Raw genomic sequence first — 25005 nt, 5'->3', positions numbered from 1 at the left:
TACTGTTGCCAGTTTCATCCAGTATTTCCTCCAAATAGTGGGTATTTTTTTGTTTTGGAGACATCCAAAATCATCATCAAAATAGTTGAATATCCTGAAAACAATGTTTTGGTAATGTTACTGTTGTAAATGTGTATATTTAAAAGGAATTAGAGTAATTTATCACCTTGTGGTAAAGTTCTTCTGTGTTTAGTTTAGAAAACGATAACATTTTTTCAGTTTATATAAACATATTACATAAAATGTACCTATGTCGTATTTTTAGTACGATTTTCATTGACAATTTCACAATATGACCACAAACTCTCGTGAATTCAATTTTCAGTTATGGCAACACTGATTGTTATGTCAAAAGCAATCGTCGGAGGCAAAATTACGCGAATAGAGAATAACCTTATTTTTGTTATTAATGACATAAAATTTATTAAATGAAACGGAACATCAATTAAAATCGACTTCTGAATTAATGATAATAATAAATATTGAGCTTAATCGATAATAATATGTTTGAAATGGATAGAAATGATATTTGTATACCCACTAGTTGACTGTGTTATATTAGGTAACAATTTATAAATTAGAGTTTTAGACTTTCGTGTTTTAGATAAACATTTGTGTTGTGTATAAGGTTGTGTCTAGATTATTTATAGACATTTCGCCGATTTTAAAACGTAAGTTGCTATGGCCTGTATACTTATTTTTAATATAAGCCATCTCCAGCATTTGTATAAACCTGACAAGCACTTAGAATACACCAAAGCACTTGCTTGTAGTTATAATTATTTTTAATTCTTACTATATTATTTCTGTTTTTTCTCAACTATCACTTAAGAACTGGTAATTCAGTTTTTTGGTTTATTCTATAGTTATTAAAAACATAACTATGAGGTCAAATCTAATCCAATTTAACCCTAAGAAGACACAAGTTTGCGCGATTTCCGCTAAAAAACACCCTTTGTCGCTACTCTTCTTTTCGAAAACATCACAGCCTTCTTCTTAAAGCCACAGCCAACCATCGGAAAACTTGGCGTTGACATATCGAATGATGGTTAGTTTCGCGGTAGTTTGGAGGGAAAGGCTAAATTAGCCTCCAAAAAACTTGGTTTGCTCAGCAAGGCAAGACGGTAATTCACTTCGGGACACCGCTTACAAATCGCAAATTCGGCCCCACGTGGAGTACTGTTCTCTTCACCTCTAGGCGTGAGCTCCTCAGTACCAGCTCCTTCCGCTTGACCGTATTCAACGAAGAGCATTTCAAATCGTTGACGATCCATCCCTTTTTGAGAGGCTTGATCCCTTGGCGTTGCGTAGAGATGAGGGGTCACTCCACATCTACTACTGCATTTACCATGGAGAGTATTCAAAGTAGTTGTTAGGATTAATACCTGCAGTTTCATCATCGAGGCAGTCTATATTGTATCACCAAAATGTGGATGCGTTAAGCCTAAAAGTGACTTATGGTAATGCTAGCAACAAGTGACTGTTAAGAAGTTTATAACAGGCACTAATTTAATATTATGTAGAGTGGAAAGCTTCTTATTAGTGGCACCGTTATACACCTTATATTTCTAAATATTTTAGTACTCGGATTTTTTTTTAAAGAACAAATATACTAGATTGCATGTACACGATCACGGTAAAAAAGAAAAATGAAAAAAAAAAATAGCATTTACAATTAGATTAATGTCAAAAGTACTCACTTTTCGACTGTTGAAATTAAAACTTGAACTGTGAAGAAAATCTCGCTAGGCAACCATGTCTAGAGTAAAATTCACCCGCAGATTCACTGCCTAGCTTCGCTACGTACGAGGAAGTATTGGATTTCGATATATATTTCGTTATACCGGTATGTTTTAATCATGATTCTTATCATAAGACCCTAAAAACGATTGCATCGACGTCCTAAATGAGTCGTAATCTATATTCAATACCGCCGTTGGAAGTACTATAGAAATAATTTATATGGCACAAGAATTTTCACTCGATCAGTTAGTTTATAGTTTGATTTTTACCTTAGCTAACAATAACGGTATTTCAAAGAAATTTAATAAGAAGAGAACTAAAAACTTAATTTCTGTAAAACGTTTCTTGAAATGCAGCAAGCTTTATCTTCGCGCTAGTTAAAACTTGATTTCTAAAGCAATATTGCAGTTCCTTTATCTTTGATAACTAAACTTAAGAAACTCGAGATTAAAGCCATAATTGCAAAACTTCTTCGTCAAATTGCTTGTATGGTTACGAAATTAATGAATTTTGTGTCTTTTAACCGGATTAAAGCTATTTGTATTATTTTAAACGTATTTTATAACGTTATAAGTTTATAATAATTGTTTTGTTTCAATAAGTAAAAGCTATGTTAACCAAAGACAATACTAGATAGTAAATTGTCAATATTACCGGTAGTTGTGGGATTTTAAATGCCTGTGATACATATATTTCCGATATGTTTATTTATGTAACGTCTCTTTTGGAACGTTTATTGCTTAGTTGTCTTATTAATATTAAGTTTAAAAAAAATGATTTATTTTAAAGCCGTTTTTATATTAAAAAATCATTATTTTGTGAATTAGTGAGTTATTACGTATTAAAAAAATAAGCGTAACACAACTTTGAAATCATAAAATTCCATCGCCCCGGTAGATTTGCGTCTATAATGCAATTAAAACTTTCTCGCATAGTGAACATTCGTAGGGACACTAAAATATATTTCTGGGTATGATTCAGAATCGAGATATAGTTTTAAAAAATATTGATGACGTGTCAGGTATAGAAAATTAATGGCTACAGAGGAGTATGAACAATTATAGAGCAACTATAACATATTGTTCAGAAACACTTTTTATTTTGTTTGTACATATTTACTAATTATCTTAATTAAAATAACTGTTTTTTTTTCAACTGGAGTTTTTATTTAAATTTATTTCTTTTCAAAAACACGCGGTATTAATGTATCTAAAGTTAAATTGTTCACAATTAATTTAGCAAGACAATTCTTAAGAACGACAAGTTTAAACTTAGTTTAAAACTTAGTAGACAAGACTTAACGAAAGTTGTCAAGAACTAACATTTTATCTTAAGACTTAAAAACGAAGAAACTTTTTTAACAGCGCAAGATTAATGTAAAACTATCGCTCTACATCTAGTTCTTAAGGATTTAACTTGTGAAGAGGGAAGTATGATTTTTATGTCTCATGTAATGTAATGTATTCGTTTTTCACATTCCTCACAGATGATTGGTTCTTTCTTGTATAATCCGTTTTTATGGCTCCCCTTTTTGTTCCGTAGAGACTAAATCACTAAAAGTTTAAGGCTGTATAAGGAAATGGATTGCTATCTCTTTTTAGAAATAATAATTTTCTCTTCCATACAAGCCTAAAAAGCATAAAAACTCGTATCGTGGATTTAGGAGTATATTATCTATATTTTAATAAATCCAGTGTCACTACTCTATACGCTGCAGGTAGTACACAACCTTTTTCGAATAACATATTTCTCGTAATTAATTGTGATATTTTAAATTTATCCCACTAATATTACACTCTGTTGCAATTATAGGAAATATCAAGCTGCAATTTATGAATTTAATTTGTTGTAGATTACATAATGCGGTACAGCAAGCGAAGATCGTCACAAACAACTAGGACATCACGCCATTCCGATAAGAAGACGTACACTATTCGTAAGTTATTAACAGTTAAACGAAAAAACTGATCAATTTCAACTATTTGGGACGAGATAATGCATATAGATTTTACATCTTTATATTATAAAGCGAAACACTGTTCGATTTCATAGTAATTTCGTACTAGCATGACCTCGTATTGCGAGACTATTGACAACCTACAACTGAACTGCACATTTATTCATACCAAGACGTTGAATAAACCAGCCAGATTAGGTTTACACGACCTCAGCAGATTTCGTTCAATGAATTTGTAGGAAAATTGGTACCATGACCTCGCTATGGAACTTAAATGGACGTTTAGCCTAACTATATCAGAATAAGCGATTCTGAAAAAAAAAATTGTCATGTTTGTTAGGAAAACTTTAACGTTAAAGGAAGGAAGTTCATAAAGTGAGATTTATAAGATACACTATGTTTAATAAATTGTCGAAATATTATTACATGAACTTTTCGTTTATCGTTTCTGCCGATTAAGACAGATTTTTATAATAAGTTTATAGATAGAATTCATTATATAAAAATTGGTAAAAGTAACAATAGAAAATGTTTTTAATTATTACGTAAACAAATATAGTAAAACCACATTCATTATGGGTATTCGAAGGGCCAGAGTTCAATTGACAAAGTTTGTAATACGGGAGAGCTTTGTAGCTAACAAACAGCATTAGTTTTAAGTGTCTAACTTCGATTTCAACTAAATTGAGTACCGACGCGGGATTACTAAACTTTGATTAACTCGTGAGTTGCGATAAGTTGTGCGAAAATTATACTTAATAATTTGTGGTTAAAGTAGTTTCTTAAACACTTCGTATCGTATTATGTGATATGGTTCATTTTTGACAGCTCGTGATTTCTGTATTTATTGTCATGTCACAATATTGCATCAATGAATGACGCATGAAAGTTTAAACTTAAAGCTTCTTGTGCTATTTTTAAGAAACTATATAGACCGTCGATTAATAACCAAATGACAATATAATAAAGGTAAACTATTTTTGATGTTTTTAAGTTAACCTTGAAAACATGTTAAAACGAGCTTCCCATAGCAACTTTTTAATTCTAATTAACTAATTATTCCAATAAAAAAATGCACATCTATTTGATAACCTTAATTGAATTTGATACCCTGTCTTTTGTAGATTATTAAGAAGAAATGTTGATTTAATCTTTGCACATTTATATAATTTTAATAGCCTTACTTTAAGGAATTGTTTCTCTTAAAAAAACATTCATTTCCGTTTTAATTAAAAATTGGCGAGATTCCCTATTTTTAACCGGTTATATTTGGACCCAAGCCAATGGTTAACGCCTGAAGAAATTGCAGAGCAAAATGTATTTTACGAACTATTTAAAACAGGTAAACAATATGATAGGGTCGTAGTAATAATCATATGATAACGTTAAGCTTAATATTATACATGCCAAAATTCGTTTTGATATAGCAACAATTTTTTTTTCAAAATATCACAAACTGTTAGTGGAAGAAGTAAGAATTTTATAACCTTTATTATATCAAAAATAAACAAGTTATCTTATTAGGTCTCGCGCTGAGTGTGGAGCATAGACCAAAGACGCTCGACGGGTGGCTTCGTTCGATTACTACTGTAAGGATCTACTTACATTTGTACATAAAAGTGCTTTTTAGTGGCTTAGGATAAATTGTTTAATATGTTGTTGTTAAACAGACTATGCCTCGCCAACCAACCACTAAACTTTAAAAACCAACTTAGTTTATTAGTTTTTTTTTATTGGGCAGATGGTTTGCATACTAGTTCTTTCATTGTATAATAGTATTGTTAGGAAGTAATATATTATTTATTTCTGTAATTGATATTTTAAAGTGATTTCTTTTAGCTGTTCTTTTATTTCAAATATTATATTTAAGACAGAAGACGTGAGATAATAAATTAATCTAAGCCTTAGTGCCCTCATCGTTAGGTAATAATAATTCATGTGGTATTTAACAAAAAAACCACCATCGGTAAATTGTTTGAGGGAAAAAGATAATTTACGTTTTAAATCTGTCGAAAAACGTTCAGCAACATTTTACATCAAAATATGTAGTAAATATATATATATATATATATTTATCTTTTTATCATTTCGAATGTCCCTCACGTAACTGGAACTGTGTTAATTTGTCAGACACCTCCTTGTCACTAGTTAGATACTGTATTCCCATTTGAAGAAAGTTTTAATAAGGGTCTGAAACCCTCATCTGAGGGGATAATTTTATTTATGTAGCTGGCCTTTGAATACAGACTGTCTTTATTTAGTTAATGCAAGAAAACATATTGAGACAAACGCAATGTGGAAAAAGTGTTTAGAATAAACTTTTACTTTACAATTATTCAGATTATTTGATAATTGGATAAAAAAATAGCAGTAAAAACTTAGCGTAAATTTATTTACTAAAAGGGAATCACGGTTTCGAAGTACCAGGAAATCAAAGGTCAAACGAGCCGAATACCAATGTATTTAGTTCAAAGTGCTTATACAACCTCGTTTTCAATTAAAGAATATCGAACATATTCTATATACACATAACATGGAATCATTCCAAGTTTTATAAATAGTGGGGCAATACTAAAGTGACCGATAGCAATTTATTTCACTATATATTTCGATCACATAGCCTACCGTTGTTAAAATATTAAAATATATAATCTACACAATATAAATTTACTTTGAGCTTATTGTAAGATATGTGTAGACGTATAAGTATGCATATGTCATAAGAAAGAATTACTGTAATTAGCAGAATTAGTCTGCTGTGTCCTATTTTGGCTTCGATGTTTACTATTAATTGCTTTCATTATAATTTTGATTTAATAGACTTACTGTAGTAGACAAAAAATTCAGTGGTGATACGGAATAGAATAAACGCTTAAGCACTGAAATAATACAGTTTGTGACCTCGGCTCAAACAGTAGGGCCAGCACTCAGAGCCTAAGGAATGCTCTAGCATCTGCTCTAACAGGCGTATGCAGTATATTTCTCGTTTTAGATTCCAAGTAATCTATTGTTCTCATTTTTCACAGGCAGTAATTTACTGACACTTATGCTGCGGCTCTAGGTGGTAGGTAATTAGCCCGGTAATTGCACTAGTGAGAGGCGTTGAAAACTAGGCTACAGTTATAACATTGCACCCTTGCCGCAAACTAGATGGTGAATGGTGTTACGAGGTTCATTAGTGCTCTTAGTTGAAATTACTTATAAATCTTTCATATTCCTATTACAATATGCAATTACTTTCATAACTCCTATAAAAAACTAAAACAGCTGAAACAGTATATGGTTTATTTATATCTAACATGTATTATATTGAACGTTTTATATAGCAATTAGTTAATATTTGGGTTTTTTTTTTTGTTACAACATGTAGATTAATGTTTACTTCCGCCTCCGTTTATCTATACATAGTACGTAAAAACAACGTGACCAAGAATTCAATAAATGTAAATCATGTATATGTGACGTTTAACCCAAAAAAACAAATGAGCAATTACAGCAAGCAACGAATTACTCCGTGTGACCTATCAAATAGTTATACAGAACAGTGAATGAAGTTGTTGCGGGGATCAAAAAATTAAAAAAAAACGAGAGAAAAAAACCGAGGTTTGAATAGAAAGTAACTCTAAATAATTTATTATATCGTACAAGCAGAATTTATCGGCATAAAAGTCAGGATAGTTGTAAAAAACATTTACATTCATCAATCTCCAAACCCATATCGGAGCGGAAAATTTATTGAAACAGCTTTTTATAAGAAAATCTTTGATTTTCCGCTAAAAAGATTAATGCTTATTTTCAGATTTTCAAGGAATAAAGCGTTTCCGGAAAATATTTTGTAAAGATACTTTTCATGAATATTTTATCGCTTATTTAGCTCAGTAAATAAGGAATAAAAGTTACGTAGGTGTTCTTAACTAACATTTTATTTATTGAAAATTAATAAATAGTAATTTGTTTAAATTAGGATATTATTATGGCTTTTCTAAAATACTGTTAGGCAATAGCAATGCAAATAAAAACCTCTGTACCAATAGATTGTCTAACAACAGATTTTTAAAGACACATTTTAACGTATATTATCAAATAATTTATGTTAGATTATTATTTTAGGTTATTTAATTTTTTTCTAGAAAATACAATTCAAATATATTTTTTCCATTGCATTGCTTGAATAACGGGCAATTGAGTGGTCGGGAATATAGGTTAAGAATTCAATTCAATGCGAGAAATAAGGTTGTCGGTTTAGGAATTTTTTATTTCCACCAATAGAAATAGTCCTCGTTACAATTATTTATAAATTAATATTATGCAAATTAGTATATACACATATATATTTTATTGTATACCAGGCAAACGGGTGGTGGTTCAAGTTACGTTAAGTCATAGATATTCGTAAGTGATCTTAGCTTGAACCAAAACCCTAAGTTGAATTGGTTTGGAAATAGTTTAGTGGGCAGGGTTTAGTGGGATATGTTTCACGAACGATGGACGTCGAGGTGATACGGGTGGAATTTCGTATTCTGCCTCGACGTCCGATGATGAATCTCGGCTTCAGGTTATCTGCAGGATGAAACTCGTCCAAACACTCTCCATGGGTTAATTCGGTAGAAGAAAGAGACAATGCCAAGAGATCAAGCCGTTTACAGTGACTGGTCGTTGACGATTCAAAACGCTTTTCGATGAATACAACACCGTACAAGTAATTTAAAGCAAACTAACCATGATTTATGAAACTCAATACTCGTTAATATTTTATTTGTTAACACCTATAAGTACCGATTATATTTTCTATACTACAAGACATTTGGAGTATTAAGCATCTGTTATGAAATTATTTGTGTTTGCGTTGAGTTATTTTAACGAGTCCTGAAAATTTAATCCGCGACATTCCGACAACCTCTGTACGCTGTATATTTGAATAATGATTAAAACTAAGTTTATGATATACATAAGAAATTCAGTTAGTGTGGAAGCAATATCTAATTGACATTACATATAATATACTAGCTGCCCCCGCGAACTTAGTTTCTCCTTAATGTGGTTTTAGTTAGCCTTAATATCGTGACACGAAAGAATAATTTCACTGTATTATCGTCACTATAATTTGAATTTGATTAACACTTCGGTCTAAGTAACACGTGGTTGGCTATGCTAACACCAAAAATTAAAAAAGTAGAAATAATTGAATTATTAAGTATTTCGTTTACTACAAAATAAATTTAATTTATACTTTAGCCTCAATAACACGTGGTAATCATCATATTGGATTGTAGCTTATATGACAGGTTTGTCGGTTTACCATAGCAGTGCTTCTATTGGTTACTTACTCAATCCAGTCGAAAAGTATCGACATCTGTTAGAATCTTTTGGAGTTAACAGATAATTGTGACTGACAATTAATTATAGACAAATAAAATAATATTGCGAATATAATTAAAGATCTAAGCTATCCTATCTCTTAAGTAGGACCAGACTGCTCACGGTGTGCCAATTTAATTTAAAATCGGTTAAGTAGTTTAAGAGTCCATCGCGGACAAACATCGTGACAGGAGATTTATATATATTAAGATGTATGTATAACGTATATGTACGTTCTTTTAATCTGCTAATTTACAAAGTGTTAATTCTATTTTTTAAGAACTTCTCTATCGACAACCCAACAAAGAATATCTGCCGTCTCTCTCGCTACCACAAACTTCATGGAGTCATTTTCATAGAGAAAACCTTTTTCGCTATTTCAGTAAAGTTAACGATACTGAATAAATTTATTTTAGTTAAATTATTAAATTTCGTTGTTCATTAACTATTTATGCGAAACTTTCATTTTATCTGTTTAAATGAACTGCACGTAATGTAATAAAACGAGAAATAATACAGCTTATAGGTTAGAAACTTCTTATAAATTAATTTATACGAAAACATTATCAAATTCCTATAGTCATATTATTTCTTAGATAAGTGTCTTCGTGGCTTTAGCGTATTATTTTCATCCCTAAGCTGGGATCATAGGTTCGAACCCCCGCTGTGCTCTAATGGACTTTTATATATGTGTTTAACACTCGTTCATAAGAAGAACATTGTAAAAACCACCTTAGACCACCCATCAAAAAGGCTATTAAATTAAAACTATTTAAAAAGCTGGTCAGAAAACAGACACAGAAAGCAAGGTTTGTATTTCTTATAGTCGTGAAATAATTATAAAATATACACGAGTCAGATTGGATGCCACACCAATTCACAACACAATTGTGGGCATTTTGTTCCTTTTATATTATTTCAGTGATAACGTTGTTTGCACGGATCCTTTATTTTGTTAGTGCACAAAGCCTTTTTCCTGTTGTCCTTTATTGAATACAGAAAAAAATAAAACATGTGTTTGTATAAACTAGAGTGTAACAATATACCGAATAGGGATAATATAGCCGCTTTTATCTAGTGACTTGAAAAGAAGTACCTAATTGATTTGAGCCATGTCAGATGAAATATAAGAATAATAAATAAAGTGTCATTCATAGTTATTGTTTTAATTTACATTATCAGTGGAAGTACCTAGCAGAACCACTTATAATAATTTATTATATATTTCTGGACCCTGGAGCTAGATCTCTTTCTTAAATGCTTATGGCGCTGTTGTGTGTACCCGCTAGGGTAGTAATTTTTGTTTCTGCTTGCAAAACATCACTCATTGAAACAAGTATTATGTTGACCTTTCGTAAGACATTCCCAAAAAAATCTCTACTTCTAGTGCTTACTTAAACTCTTACGTTATCAAAATATAGTATGTAATGATGATGAAATTAAAATCCAATGTTCCGTAGAATATAATGTTTTCTTTAAACACAAACACTCCTGTACGGGAGGCATTTGTCGTTTTCGTTCCTTCGCATACTTCGTAATGTGTCCAAGTTACCTCGTACGAACCCTTCATTATGAAACAAATCCTTTGATAATAAAGTTGTAGGTGTTCTTCATAGTTACGCAGCAAATCCATTACTTTTGTGTACAAATAATACCTTGAAGTTGTACTTAGTTACGAGCCGTGTCGGTTTTTGGCTTAAATAATACTATGATCTACTACTCTCAACCCAGATTCAAATCCCGGCAGTGTGCCAAATGTATTTTTTTTGTGTCTTTGACCTCAAAATCGACAACAAGTGTGGCTGTACTTTTCTATCAAATAAAAAAAATCGTCAAAAATAACAGAATGCAAGTACCATTTAGCGTGTATCATCATTGGATTACTTATTATTATTGTCTTTGGTTAACATACATTTTACACATTGAAAGAAAACAATTTTTTAACCGGATTAAAGCTATTTGTATTATTATACACTTATAATTATTACATAAGTTTAAATGTATAATCATACAAATAGCTTTAATTCGGTTAAAAAAATTGTTTTCTTACTTATTATTATAAAATTATTTAAAAATAGTTCTATTATTTTTTAATGTATCAGTATCAGTATTTGCATGTTATTTTACTCGCAGAATTTTTAGTATCCGACTTTTACAATGTCAAAATCGCTCTAATAAATCCAAACAAAAAATATTGTCAGTTGTAAATAACCATATTTTCTATTCAAGTAAATAAAATATGCTCTAAAACCTTATATAAATATGCTTACTCCCCTAATGCATTTTTAATGAGTTACATAAATAATCGTAATATCGTTTAAATTTAATTTACATAACAAGTTATTTATATATTTCTATAATTGTTCCCTAATTTGAATTTGAATTTTTGTTTGAAATGATTACTACGAGTACTATCATATCGTGTAAATTCAATCAAAATATATTTATAATGAAAATTTATTAGTATTAGCTCTAATCTAAATCTTCTTAGCTTTATTATCAGTTATTATAATAATAAGTAAAATTGTAAATATTATAAATCACTTTTCTGTACAACTGAGGTTCCATTACTCTGTTTTTGATCAATTGAATAAGAACTCTATGGCATATTTACCATTTTAACGTATGTGTGGCAACACCGCGCTCGAGATGTTTTGAGATTTGGCGCCATTGATACGTTTTATCAATTAAAGTTATTTTCTATGGTTTTTACTAGCTTAATGTAATGACGAAATGTTTTATTTTTCTTACCTTTATAACTATAAACATCTTATTTTTTATATAAACAATTAAGTGACTATTTAGTGTAGAACTTTAACAATGCATGAAAAATGATATTGTTCCGAAGTGTCACCAAGTGGATATTATTAATTTTATGTTTTTCGATATTGCCCAACAGATACATCTTTTTTCGGATCTTATATTATCCGTGTTGAGTGAGTTCAAGGGTCTGTATTTCACTTTTGGAGGTTCTTAAGTGTACTCGGGGCACCTGCATCTTGACATCTCTTAACGACACTTGGTCGATTGTTAGTCACCGCTTCTGAACAAGATTTTTTTTATGTTTTAATTCAACGCTATATAGCCCCTTTATAACATGCAGATAAAATATGTATTCTTATAATAGCACCTCTTTCAAAGGTTGGTGATCCTTATGGATACTTTTTTTAATGAGTTAATGAGACTTAGGTTGCTTGGTGCTTTGACCAATTCTTTGATTTTTAAGCGGTGGTGCTGCGGCCTTCTTTCACTTGCTACTTTGCTTTTGTTGAAGGAGCTCGTATTTTTATGTTACGTTAGACATATCAAAAAATATTTAGTAGGAGTTTATTACAAATAAACTCAAATAATACTGGGAAATATTTACAACGTCACATTCTCCCTGATAAACAAAGTGTATCCAAAAAAAACAGAAAATAAATGACCATCATATAGATACAAAGTTAATATGCATTAAAAAAGTAATTAAAGTCTTTATCTATGAAAATTATAATATTGATGAAGTTTATGAATCGAATTTGAATTCATTCCATTTAATGGATAATTCATTAATCTTTGTAATCACCACCTATGCCATCTATCAGCTTATAGACAATTTTTCTCTTTTACCAATTTACAATTGTATCAAATGTTTTCCAAGTACACCTAAGGAATTTCCAGTTGAATTTATAGTTTTCTGGAACGCGCCCAAGTCATTCCACAAATTCATGTTTGGAACTGCGACCGTGCATTTTTCCCCAGCGATTTAGGAATTACGCAAGAGTTTAAAGCGTTGTATCGGAACTTGTTTGCGAATGAAAAACTTTCAAATAGCCACCAATAGTGACTTTAAGTAACTTAAACTTTAAGAGTTGAGAACAATATACAACTCCAGTGACTAATTTTAGTGAGCACATGCAAGCAGTTGCCAACAAGGATAATAAAATGCTAGGTTTTGTATTAAGGTCCTCTTTATCCTTTACTAATGTTCAAAGTACAGTTACTCGTTACAAATCACTTGGCCTTAGTATTTTGGAGTATATATGTAATCTGGTCACCACATTACAAAGTGCACATAAACACTATTGAAATAGTTCAAAAACGTTTTCTTAGAAAGCTTTGCAATCATCTACACTTGCGTGGTGTATTGCAAACGTACGAGGCTCAGGCTCTAAAACTCCGACGTGACTTAATTGATCTTGCCTTCTACTCGTATACGTACCTACGGCTCGAATATCTGCTACTTTGAATGGTCCAGTGAATAGGCTATCTCGCTCTTACAACTTGATTACTAACATCGGTGAAAATATTGATGTGCTTTACAATAACCTTGTTTATCATGCTCTTAATGAGGATTAAGTTTTCATTTAGTTTAGGTTATTATTTTATTTTTTATATTTTTAGTTATTATTAATTTTAATTTTTAGTTTATATTTTGTGTTTGTTTGTTTTAATTTTTTCCTTGGATACATAACTAATGTTCTAATATAATTTATTAGGCCCATTGTTTTAGAACGTATAAATAAATAAAACAAATAATTATACATATGATTATATCACTATAATATTACATTTTTATCTATTCGGACACTCTTTGTCTCTTCATACACATGAAGCCTAAATTCCATAGAATTAATTGTTTTGTGTCCGTAGAATATACACTATTGAATATTAGTTTAAAATGCTCTCTGAAATAATATGATTAAAGTTACAATTTGTTGAACATGCAATTTCCATTACATTGAATATTCATGTTTGGCAACTCTCAAATTTTCCATATTAAATAAGTTCGTTTATACATAAACTTCTCTGCATTAATTATATTTTGGTTTTGTTCCCCTGTAAAAATAATTCATTTACTCGCAATATGATTTTTTATCCTATGTGATCATCATTCATAATCTTAATGTAAAGTAATGTAAACGATGCTTAATAACGTGCACTTGCCGTGATAGTATGAAAGGATAAAAAAACTAACATGCGGACAAACAACAATTCACTAAAATTCTGTCAAACGGGCTTGACAGGTAGAGTTTGATTAGCGCGTTTTCTGCGCTTATGAAAACTACGCAAAACCAAAGACAACGTAGGCGTTATCTACATAAATATTTTCATCTACAATTTCGTGTTTTTCAAAGACAAAGTATGCTATAAAGTGCCTTTTTTTAAAAATAATTCTAGATAATTCCCCGACTATGTAGTCGTCGGAGGTATTTAATACCTTATTTTTGGTATTCTTAACCCGGATGATTAAATACTACTATCTATTTCTATTAACAACTTTTTTACAACTGACTTTTACAGCAAATCCCAGATAGATGCCTCTTAACCTAATGTTGAACATTATTTCCCTCAAACTCGCCTACGGCACCTCCATGCCATAGCTTGTTCAGTGTTATTTATACCTATCGCATCCATACATTGGACAGTCGGTCAGAACATGCAACACCGTCTCTTCAGCTGTATTGCTACAAGGACAGGCACACTTTGTCTAACCCTGAACCTGCAAAGATACGACAAGAATCCACCGTGATCTGTCAACATCTGGGTAATCAATCCCGTTGGTTTTATGTGTTTAATTATCGAAAAGGCCGAAATAACGTTTGGAAATAATAACTTAGTTATTGTAGCGGTTTCGCCGTTTCGATATCTGTGATTCTATTTTTCTATCGTGTTTCCAGTCAGTATCGTAGACAGTCCTCTAAATGCGTATAAAATGACTTACAATTGACAGTAACGCACCAAATTGTGAATTTGAGTTCGTCTATTAAAGAAATATATCAGTGGCGCTACAACCTGTTTAGGTCAGGGCCTCAGATTTCGGTACCTGTTTCATGATCATTTGTTAATCTAATAGGATAGGATAGATCAGTAGAAAGAAAGTCCATTGGTGCACAGCCGGGGATCGAACCTACGACCTTAGGGATGAAAGTCGCACGCTGAAGCCACAAGGCTATCACTACTCAACGATATCAAAAAGGATCAAAATTCGCATTTAAGTTTAAATTTTTGTAATGAACCTTATTTTTCTTCACGAAAACTAGGTCAATCCAAAAAATATTACCGTAAGATGAGACAGATTTCTCATTTTGGCTAGCAAGGGCCTCAATATTAATCCCAAGTGACGCTCCCAAACGCCTATCAAACTGACGGAACTACAAAGAAAAAGATAAAACATCTCATTTCTTTCAGATACCATACTTTGATGAATAGGATATTGTGTTATTATTAACTTTCTTATACAATTGATATTAATAAATAACAACTGAAAACGATAGTAATCCAGTGAATTGAATTGTCAAATATAATTTAATATCAGAGTTTCGCTAATTGTTATGAAATAAAAAACTTGTTTGATATTAATATTTGTTTTTAGTCTATAATAGCATAATCGAAATTGATAAATTTTGAGCAAATGGAAAAAAATTGGTGTAGTAGTTACGTCTGTCAAAATACATAAAGGATTTATTTTTGAAATTTCTTGCCCTTCAATAGTCTCGGGACAACTTAGCAGTCTTAAAGTAATTGAAAGTACCCAGTACGTGCCTTTGAGGTGTGATGGAAACACTTCAGGCTTCAGTTTTGGGAGTTACGCCGCGCAGGATGGCCGTTTCGCACGCAAACTTTGCCGCCAAATTCACGTTGGATTGAATTTTTACTTTGCCGTGCGTTTTGCTGGATTTTAATATCCGCTATTCATGAAATGTATTTATTAAAAGTCGCTTTTTTGTAAGATTTCCTCCGTAACAATAAGATATCCTTTCAGTGTATATATAGTGTTACTGTCGTAATTCAGAGTGTGCGTAAATATGTGAATTCAGAAATGAATAGATTAGACAAGATAAAGGATGACAAACAAAATAAAAGCAACTGTAATAATCAAAATAAAATTTTAGGTAAGTTAAAAAAATAAGTATGTATTTTACTACCAATAACAACACAGTCATAATTAAATCTTCTATATATTTTAAAATAAATATTCATTATCATCTTATAACATAATAATTTATAGAAATTAAACAATACAAAACATCTGTAATATAGCAAAATACACATATGCATTATAATGTATAAACTTTTACAAAAATATTAAATTACTTTGAAAGGAATTCTAATATCTTCTCCCTTGATGTCTTCAAAGGAAATCCTCTCAAAGCATCCTTCTTCATTCACTTACTGATTTTCCGTATCACACACTTTGGATTTTATAAAATTTAAATTAATTGTCGAATACTATGTTTCTTAAATTTACTATAGTTAATTTTAATACATTTTTATTTTTATTTTTTCTTTACTCACAGTGGTAGCCTGGAAGAGATCACTCGTAAGCGATAAGGCCGCCAGTTGCCATCCTTTTGATTTAATTATGTTCAATTTTTTTTTATATTGTAGTGTAACGAAGTGTAAATAAATAAAAAATAAAATAAATATATTTTTATTCAATTTAGGAAATAGCTGCTAAGATTTTACTTTAAAATCTCGCATAGTCAAGTAACAACTCAATTTATAAATCTTTCAGTTAATTAATAGAATATTTCTTATAATATCTGATATTCTTACAAAAAAAATATTAAACATTTAAATTTACCGCATCGTTAAAATGTCCAATTACATGTGATGTCTGACGTTCTCTAACAAACCCATAGACAAAGTTCGGCTACTATCGTACAATTGAATATACTGAGCGTTCGACAACTCTACGTACGTTTTGTCTACCAATTTGATATTGATAACGCTAACCGTAAGCGTTTCAATAGAATAGATATGGAGGGTATGCCACTTGTCTGGAGGGGTTAATTCCTTATACTTTTAAAAACCAATGCATCGTAAAGCGAGATGCTTGCTAATATCATATCCATTAGTTGTAGAAGATATTACTCCTTTTATATAGTTAAGTAATCAAAGTTCACATGTCGTCTAGATTTACAACCGGGAAATCAACTATAATGTACACATCAGAGACTCGAAACCCTAATCAAATAGAGACAGTAACAGTTAAGTTTTTTGACTTTCTACAATATATTAATTTGGCTTTGAGGTTGACGCATATACATATTGATACCCGGTGCCAATCGTTTTTGATTCAGCTACTAGTTTAAAAATCTAAAACCTAGACTCAGAAATGCCTGAACCGTGTGTACTATTTTTTCTGTATGGTATTACACTATATAATTTATCTTATGACGGGCTTTCAGGCATTAAATTTTGTCTCTTTGTGGAAACTTTTATGCCATTCCTATCAATCATTTAAGAAACAATTGTTATACTTTTCTTAAGCCTTGTAACTTCTTTCATTGTTATAATTATTTTTAATAAATAATTAATATTGTAATTAGTATAATTGTATTGTCTACTGGGTTGTCATGTTTGTATATATTCGTTTACTGTAAAAGTATTGTAGGATACATCCAATAATCTAACTTTATATTTTATTGTTGACCGTGGTCAGCTAATCCACGGCCTCCCGTGTGAGGGGAAATCTGTACCGGCGCCCTACTCCACTCAACCTCCAGGACTCCTTCATCCTCCCGAACGGGTCCCCGCGCACGGCACAAACACGCGGGAGGTCATTTGCTGTCCACCGTCCTTCTATTTTGGATGATGAACTCGCAAGGACATGACCTCTACATGCCTGCAATAGTTCGCTTGGTGGTTTTAGTTACGTCTAATACATAGGGTATTAGACCAAGAACAGGGTCGGCAACCTCGGGAAGGTTAGTCCACCAAAATTTGCCTTGGGGATCACAGCGACTTGTGCTACCCCCAAGACCACGCCTCCCTACCCATCTGAAGGATGTGGTAGGGTGGGTTTGCACCTTTGCTACCATGCAATGCAAGCGTGCATGGAACCGTAGAAGCATAGACCCAAACCCAACCCCTACATGCCAGTCTAAAGTAACTCTCCTTCCATTTTCAAAAATTAGTATTATATAGATTTTCATCCAGTTTACAATAAAAACAGAATAATATAGTCCCGAACCTATGGATCGATTTATATTGATGATCGACTTTGTCGTAGTTCTAAACAGATTTTCATGAACTTAAAATTTTAATAATTCAAAATATCATTCTTATATCAAAATGATATATCGCTTATAATATGTTTTTTTAATAATAGATATATCATATATTTAAATGATTATCATTATATACGTAAGGCTTTTATGATTCTAAATATTTATTTTTCAGTTAACACTTAACATATTTCACATAATAATATTTTAATAGAAATAATTAAGTTAATAAACATTTAACTCCAAATAGAATATTTGATTTAACCGACGTTTGATAAATAATTAATTTTACTCTTAGTGAGCTAACTAAAATTAAATTAACCAGATACCTTTTCGGCGAGTAAATTAGTTACTGATATTTTATTTTAGGTGATTTATATCATGTTACGATTGTGACGACGATTTTTACGAATCTACGCCCATACGCCTTTTTCTTATGGTGTTAACACAATTTAAAAGAAAAAAAAAACAATGTAATAATGATTTATTTTTATGATTCAAGAAACACCATCAATATTATCTTGTCTCAGTTATACATACATATATATATTTTTGGAGTGACCCGAGTTATCTCAGCTAATTAGTTAATGTAAATGTACATATTATATATTTAATTTAATAATTCATAATCATCATACACTAACGTAAACAATAAATTGTATTCCGTGAGTTTTGCTAGTAATAAGTGAAGTTTTTCAAAGACTTATAAATTGTAGAACACATTGTGAAACATTCTCGTTTCCGAGGACGACAACACTTATATTCTTTATAGGTAACATAAATGTCACTTAAATTTAAGAATCCTTCAATAAGTTAGTTTACTGTTAGGCCATCGTCGCATCTCCACTACCAATAATTTATATCAGTTATAAAGCTCCTGTTTAAACGATTTAAGTCAGACTCATCATTTTTATTCCTCTAACAACCGCCTCTGAACTTAATTAAGGATATATTTTATAGGATGTATGAAGTTTACCATCTTATTAACTTTCACCTAGAATTCTAACTGAAGTCCAATTTAACATTTATAATCCGTCACGAAATAATTTACTGTCCATTGGTGCACAGACGAGGATTGAACCTACAACCTCAGGGATGAGAGTGTCACGCTGAAGCCACTAGGCCAATACTGTTCAACAATAAGCGTTGAAAATTGACGTTAAAATGTCAGACCTTAATTATTTTATTTTAAAGACGTCAAAAACTATCATGTACCTAGTAACAATATTTTAATACTTCTAATATAACTTTAATATTTTGCAGAGCTGGATTTGGATTACCTTGAACGTGGAGGCGGTGGAACTTTAGCGGTAGGGGGTAGCCCCAGCGTGGAGCCGAGCCCTGACAGCCTGGACCTGGTCAAAGTGGTTCTTCTTGGGGCACCTGCTGTGGGAAAGACTAGCATCATTCAGGTAAATAGTTCATTTCTGTAAATCATTTTTTTTAATCAGTGGCGCTACAACCTTTTTTAGGCCTGGGCCTCAGATTTTTGAATCTGTTTCATGATCACTTTTCAAACTAATAAGCAAGTAGGTGATCAACCTCCTGTGCCTGACACACGCCGTCGACTATTTTGGGTCTAAGGCAAGCCGGTTCCCTCACGATGTTTTCCTTCACCGTTCGAGCGATTGTTAATTGCGCGTATAATATATATTACGTATAGTTAGATACTGTTATTGTACTCTGTATGGATTTTATATTTATGTTTGTGTGCAATATTATGATAAACAACTGAGTATATTAACTACACTGTAACAAAGTATTACTAGTAGAATATACAAATTATTTTCTTGCTTTATCACAATGCATACATAGTTATCGTATCTTATTTGCACAAACCAACAGAACCTTTGTGTACAACAAAATACCTCAATTTCAAAGGGATTTCTTCCCTTTGTTCAAGAAATAAACCTTTTGTATTATTTGGCTAACATGTATCAGAATAATCTGAATAAAAGTAAATAGTTACACTGTTATATGATTCTTGCTGTTTTGTAAGATAATTTTTAATTTTTTATAGGAAGTGAGCGCTATAATCTAAGTATTGTTTAAAACAATAAAATTGTTTAACAGCTTCTGTAATATGAGATAGCGAAATTGTCGTCCTTAAAAAGTACCTAAACATCGTTAATATCTCAAAAGTTTTGGACATTCATAACTTTTACATGTTTAACACCAAACTTCTTATTTACGATTCTCTAAACTAATGAAATCGTTCAGTTAGTCTTTGTCGGAGTAAAATGCAACTTACTAAATAATCTATTCCTGTTGTTTAGATATTATAACTTCCTTAAAAAAAGTAAAAATGTCGTGAAATCCATCGGGCTGATTACAATCTTTTCTATAATGTACTTTTTAACTCCGACAACCGAAGCATTATTAGACACCTCAATCAACCTGATCGGTACATGGATGGACGAGCTATGTTTGAATGAATGAGGTTAAAAATTAATAGTGAATAGTAGGTGAATATACCTACATCTCATAGCGCTATGCGGATGATATTAAAATTTGAAATTCTGCCATAAATGATAAACACAAAACTACATTATTTAATATCTTGTGAGTGCCAACATCGCAACCTCATAATAACCAAATGGGCTTTTACGAAGCATTATCAACGTACGTGCTCTTAATATTTGCGATTAAACGAGCTTTGGGTGAACGATAGTGCTTCAAAGATTAAAATCAAAAGAAATTATTATTGTTTTAATCAATTCGTGAATGCTAAAGCGGCTAATGGGTGCAAACAACGCAAAATATTAACCATTTTAACATAAACAGGTTTTTTTTTCATAAAGCATCGGCAGCTACAGAATTCTTAATTGTAAAAAAAACACATTCAATATCTTATTCAAACCCTTTTACGTTCGTAACGCGACACACCTGAGGAAGCCTTCCTATAAAGGCTATATAGGAAGGCTTCCTCAATAAATCAATTATGCAACACAAAAAGATCTTTTTAATTTGAACTAATAGTTCTTGAAAATGAACTTGTTAAACAAACAACAAACGAACGAAAAGACAGTCTTACTTTTTGTAATATTAAGTACTAGCTATCTGTCCAGACTTCGCACGGGCAACCATAAAAATTACGTACATAAACTTTGGTTACGAATCATTTTGATGGAAACCGCAATAATATCCACCTAGTTTTTGAGTTAGACATATGCTGTCATTGACTATTTTGTAGGTATTATCAAGATCTACTGAATAGTTAAGACAGCGTTCCTAAGAAATGTTAGCGTACAACAGTTCTACAGTACAGTAGTACATTCTCCGAATTATTTTTACAAACAAATTGTTTTTATATTTTCAATTTTTTTTGGGTTAATATGCTACTCACAGATAACGTATACTCAATTTTATTGCTAAACTATCCCCTACAACATCACAAACCATACCTCATTTATAATATTTAATATAAATTATATTAGTATCTATTTAGATACGTCTTTAGCTATTTTGAACTGACATTAACATTTGTTACAGCAATTCGTGTGGAGCGATTTTTCCGAAGACTATGTGCCTACTGACCGGAAACATACTTTCTATCCATCTGTAATAATAAATGAACATCTATATGAGGTGAAAATAACAGACGTGCCAGTGATCCCCTATTTTCCCATTAATTCATATTACGAATGGGCCCACTACCGATTTTACGGACTTCGAAATGCCACTGCCTATATTCTTGTCTTCGATCTTTCCAATGTCGAAACCTTTCAATACATTAGAACGTTGAGAGATCAAATGGTTGAGAGCAGAGACATGAGGAACGTTCCCGTTCTCGTGGTTGGAAATAAGCAGGATTTATTATGCAGCGCCGCCCCTACGGCTGCCAGTGGCTTGCAGCAGTTGGCAATGGCGGAGAGTGCGTGCGGTGATTCTCGTGAAAAGCGAAGAAACATAGTTAATCTTGTGCGTAAGCATTGGAAGTGTGGCTATGTTGAGTGTTCGGCAAAGTACAATTGGCGAGTCATTGCTGTGTTTAAGGAGTTAATGGAGATGATTGATGCGCTAGAGTGTACTGGTGGGGTCAGGAGTGCTGAACCTCCCCCTGAGTCATCAACAGGGCAAGCGAATGAGAATCGGTGTGCGGTTGCTTAGCATCTTTCGGTGCTGAAACGATATGTGTTCAGGACACTCTCATTTTCATCAAACCATGAGTAGGTAATTCCTATATAAACGAGCCTGTAATGTCTGATACACCGAGGTTACCACATAACTGTATAGCGTCTTCAACCACTGTCAATAATTAAACTAAAACTTATCTATAACTGATGTTCTCATAATTTCAGTATTTGTGTTTTTTTAAAGTACTTTTTGGCTTATTCTATATTTTTTTAGCGCCAGACTGAATTTGATTTCTTCCATTTTTAAATTTTCTAGGAAGGAGCTCTAGAAACCGGTACTCCTCATTGCTATTTTCTGAAGATGAATGAATAGCTGACGCATCACCGTCTCAATGGTTTTTTTTTTAATTAGACTTATTGACTTTTATTTCATGAGTAAACAAAGAATCGCAGTGGATTTGGTGCTTTCAAAAGCACAGACCTTGCACATTTACTACAATATTCAAATCGGGATCGGTATCAAAGCTTGTTGTATTGGGATTCAGCGTTATAATATAAATCTAGTCAAGAGAAACGTAACTTGTTGACTTGATAAGAGAGCACATAGCTATGTTTTAGTTAATATTTTATCAATTATAGATGTACAAATTAGCAACTTCATCATATCAATTTAATTTCTAAAATCAATTTTATTGCTCAAATTCAATTTTGTACATACTATTCTTAAGGCATAACACATTGTAATACTCGTATATATCTAGTTATTAAATGTTAATATAATGGATTGTCAGATTTGTACCGAGTTAAATATAAATAAAATTCAAATACTCTTAAATTTATTGCAAAACAACAAATAGTATTTTGCTACGCACCGTTGCCAGATTTATTAATAGCACTTTTATAATAGTATAGACAATGCAAGCTATTTTGACACCGAATTCAATATAGTTTTTGTAAATATTTTGGAGTGATAGGAATGCCACTGTATTTTAAGTGATAAAAATTGTGGTATAATATATGTGTGTGGTATATATTAAGCTGTAATAAAAATTATAACTGATATTTGTTGTAAGGTTTTCGTATTCTATATTACAATTCTCTATAGTGACACCATGGAGATTAAATTGTGGTTTAATTTTTAAAGGTCTTATAAAATAATGACGACACAAAGCATGTGATTCGAAAGCGTCTCTAGTCAAACATCAGACAAATCACAATAAACGTGACGCGCCATCGTTTCTGTTTTCATTCCCTAATCTTGATATAAATATGCTAAATTTGAAGATTTTATTCTAGCATAAACAACTTTTAAAATATACAAACATCCTTTTTTATTATTTTTATGATAAACACTTAAAAACACTTCCTGTATACATCTTAGAACTCTACAAAAATCAGATCACTATGGTGAAGGTAATTAAGACAAACGAAACGCCAAACTTGCGATATCCGTGCTACGGAATCGGTATCGCTGTTGATAGTAACAGAGTAGAGCAGAGTATTATTTGTTTCCGTATAATACCAATAACTGTATATAAAACATTTATATAAAAGTGATTCTGCTTATTTGTATTTGCATAAACAACTGAACGGTTGAATTATTATAGGAACCTTGACTTTATGTTTTTTCTAATTTCCACGTAAATATTTACGCGGCTAGCTAGTATCTTAAATGTACTCCGAGTTGTGCTTTTGTACCCTTGCGCTTCCCATTAGTGAATATTATTTTTAGATAGTTATACCCTATCTTAGTCTATTCTAGCGTAATTTAAGAACTTAGATTAAGAACACAAACAATTTTGTGTTGATTACTTTTTATACTTTTTAAAAGTATTTTAATAAAGGCTTAGTGAGAGCTTAACATTGAACTTCTCTAAAGTTTCTAATGGTAACGTTTGAGCACCTGCTTTTTTATTGCCCACCCAAAATGGTCAACTTGACTGTCAATGTTTCCCTGAAACAATGAAGGCCTGAAACGTACAATTGTTAATAAATATACTAAAAAAATGTTTTGTAAAATGTGAAAATAATAAGTGCAACAATTATAAGTTTCCCTTATCTATAATGTAATGATTTTCTTGTATAATAACAGCTTCTAACGAAGCCGATACACGAATCTTTTTTTTTATTTATTTATTTATTTTTATTTGTAGATAATAGTCACTAGTGATAATCTTAAACGACCGTATAAAGTGGGCAATAAATTTTTACATATTTTAAAAGTGATTCCTGATTTTTGAATAAATAATTAATATAGTGTACGGTTCCTGGGTCAACGGGATGCTTCAAATAATAGAGATTTATTGATTTACTCTATATTTACCACTCGCGTGTTACAATAGAATATGAGCGAAATAATGACGTGCTAATTGCTATATACCGAATGAATACAATTTAACAGTCAAAGAGAGTGCCTACGTCTGGCTATGCTCTCGGGGTGTAACTCCCATGATTTAGTTCGCTATGAACGAATGTAGAAGAGAGTGCCTGCGTCGGGCTATACTCTCGGGACGTAACTCCGACGATTTTGGAAATCGTCACGCTTATAAGTGATCGATATGTACAGCCATGGCACGTACAAACATAGGAATTTGTCAAGCTTGTAAATGAGCAAGAATGTACGAACCTTGGCACGTACATAGGGATCATCACGCTTATAAACTAAGAAAGCCTGAGTGAGCAAAATGTACAGCCTTGGCTCGTACATATAGTGTTGAAGTTTTTAACATTGTCTATAAGAATTTTACACTTTCCGTGTCTGGAGTAAAATGATAGTTAATAATATGTATTTGTACTTTACGTTCTAATTATATTTAGAATAGGTTATTGGTTTAAGTTATTTGGAGATGTGTGCTTTGTTAGATATGGATGCATTGAT

At 31.6% G+C, this 25005-nt stretch overlaps 1 protein-coding gene across 4 annotated transcripts; it reads left to right on the top strand.

Moving 5' to 3' along the window:
• The first annotated feature begins 412 nt into the window (after positions 1 to 412).
• On the top strand, positions 413 to 24378 carry LOC123710447 (ras-like protein family member 10B). Of its 4 annotated transcripts, none has more exons than XM_045662324.1 (4): positions 413 to 562; positions 3596 to 3679; positions 19315 to 19463; positions 21544 to 24378. In XM_045662324.1, the coding sequence occupies exons 1-4, from the start codon at positions 523 to 525 to the stop codon at positions 22159 to 22161; spliced, it is 891 nt and encodes a 296-aa protein (XP_045518280.1). In that variant the 5' UTR covers positions 413 to 522; the 3' UTR covers positions 22162 to 24378. The 4 variants fall into 4 exon arrangements, with proteins under 4 accessions (XP_045518280.1, XP_045518281.1, XP_045518282.1 ...); XM_045662325.1 differs by lacking the exon at positions 413 to 562 and adding an exon at positions 622 to 671; XM_045662326.1 differs by lacking the exon at positions 413 to 562 and adding an exon at positions 1827 to 1846.
• Positions 24379 to 25005: the final 627 nt, after the last annotated feature.

This window comes from Pieris brassicae, chromosome 5, assembly GCF_905147105.1.
Source record: "Pieris brassicae chromosome 5, ilPieBrab1.1, whole genome shotgun sequence".
NCBI classification, from domain to species: domain Eukaryota; kingdom Metazoa; phylum Arthropoda; class Insecta; order Lepidoptera; family Pieridae; genus Pieris; species Pieris brassicae.
The sequence above is the reverse complement of the archived record's forward strand: the minus strand, read 5'-3'. Positions and strand labels throughout refer to the sequence as shown.

What these genes read in the sequence shown, in the direction of transcription:
- LOC123710447 (XM_045662324.1), top strand. Translation starts at nt 523, where the DNA reads ATGATATTTGTATACCCACTAGTTGACTGTGTTATATTAG. An exon ending in AGTTGACTGTGTTATATTAG is followed by an intron (nt 563 to 3,595) that starts GTAACAATTTAT and finishes AATTTGTTGTAG; the next exon opens with ATTACATAATGCGGTACAGC. An exon ending in TAAGAAGACGTACACTATTC is followed by an intron (nt 3,680 to 19,314) that starts GTAAGTTATTAA and finishes AATATTTTGCAG; the next exon opens with AGCTGGATTTGGATTACCTT.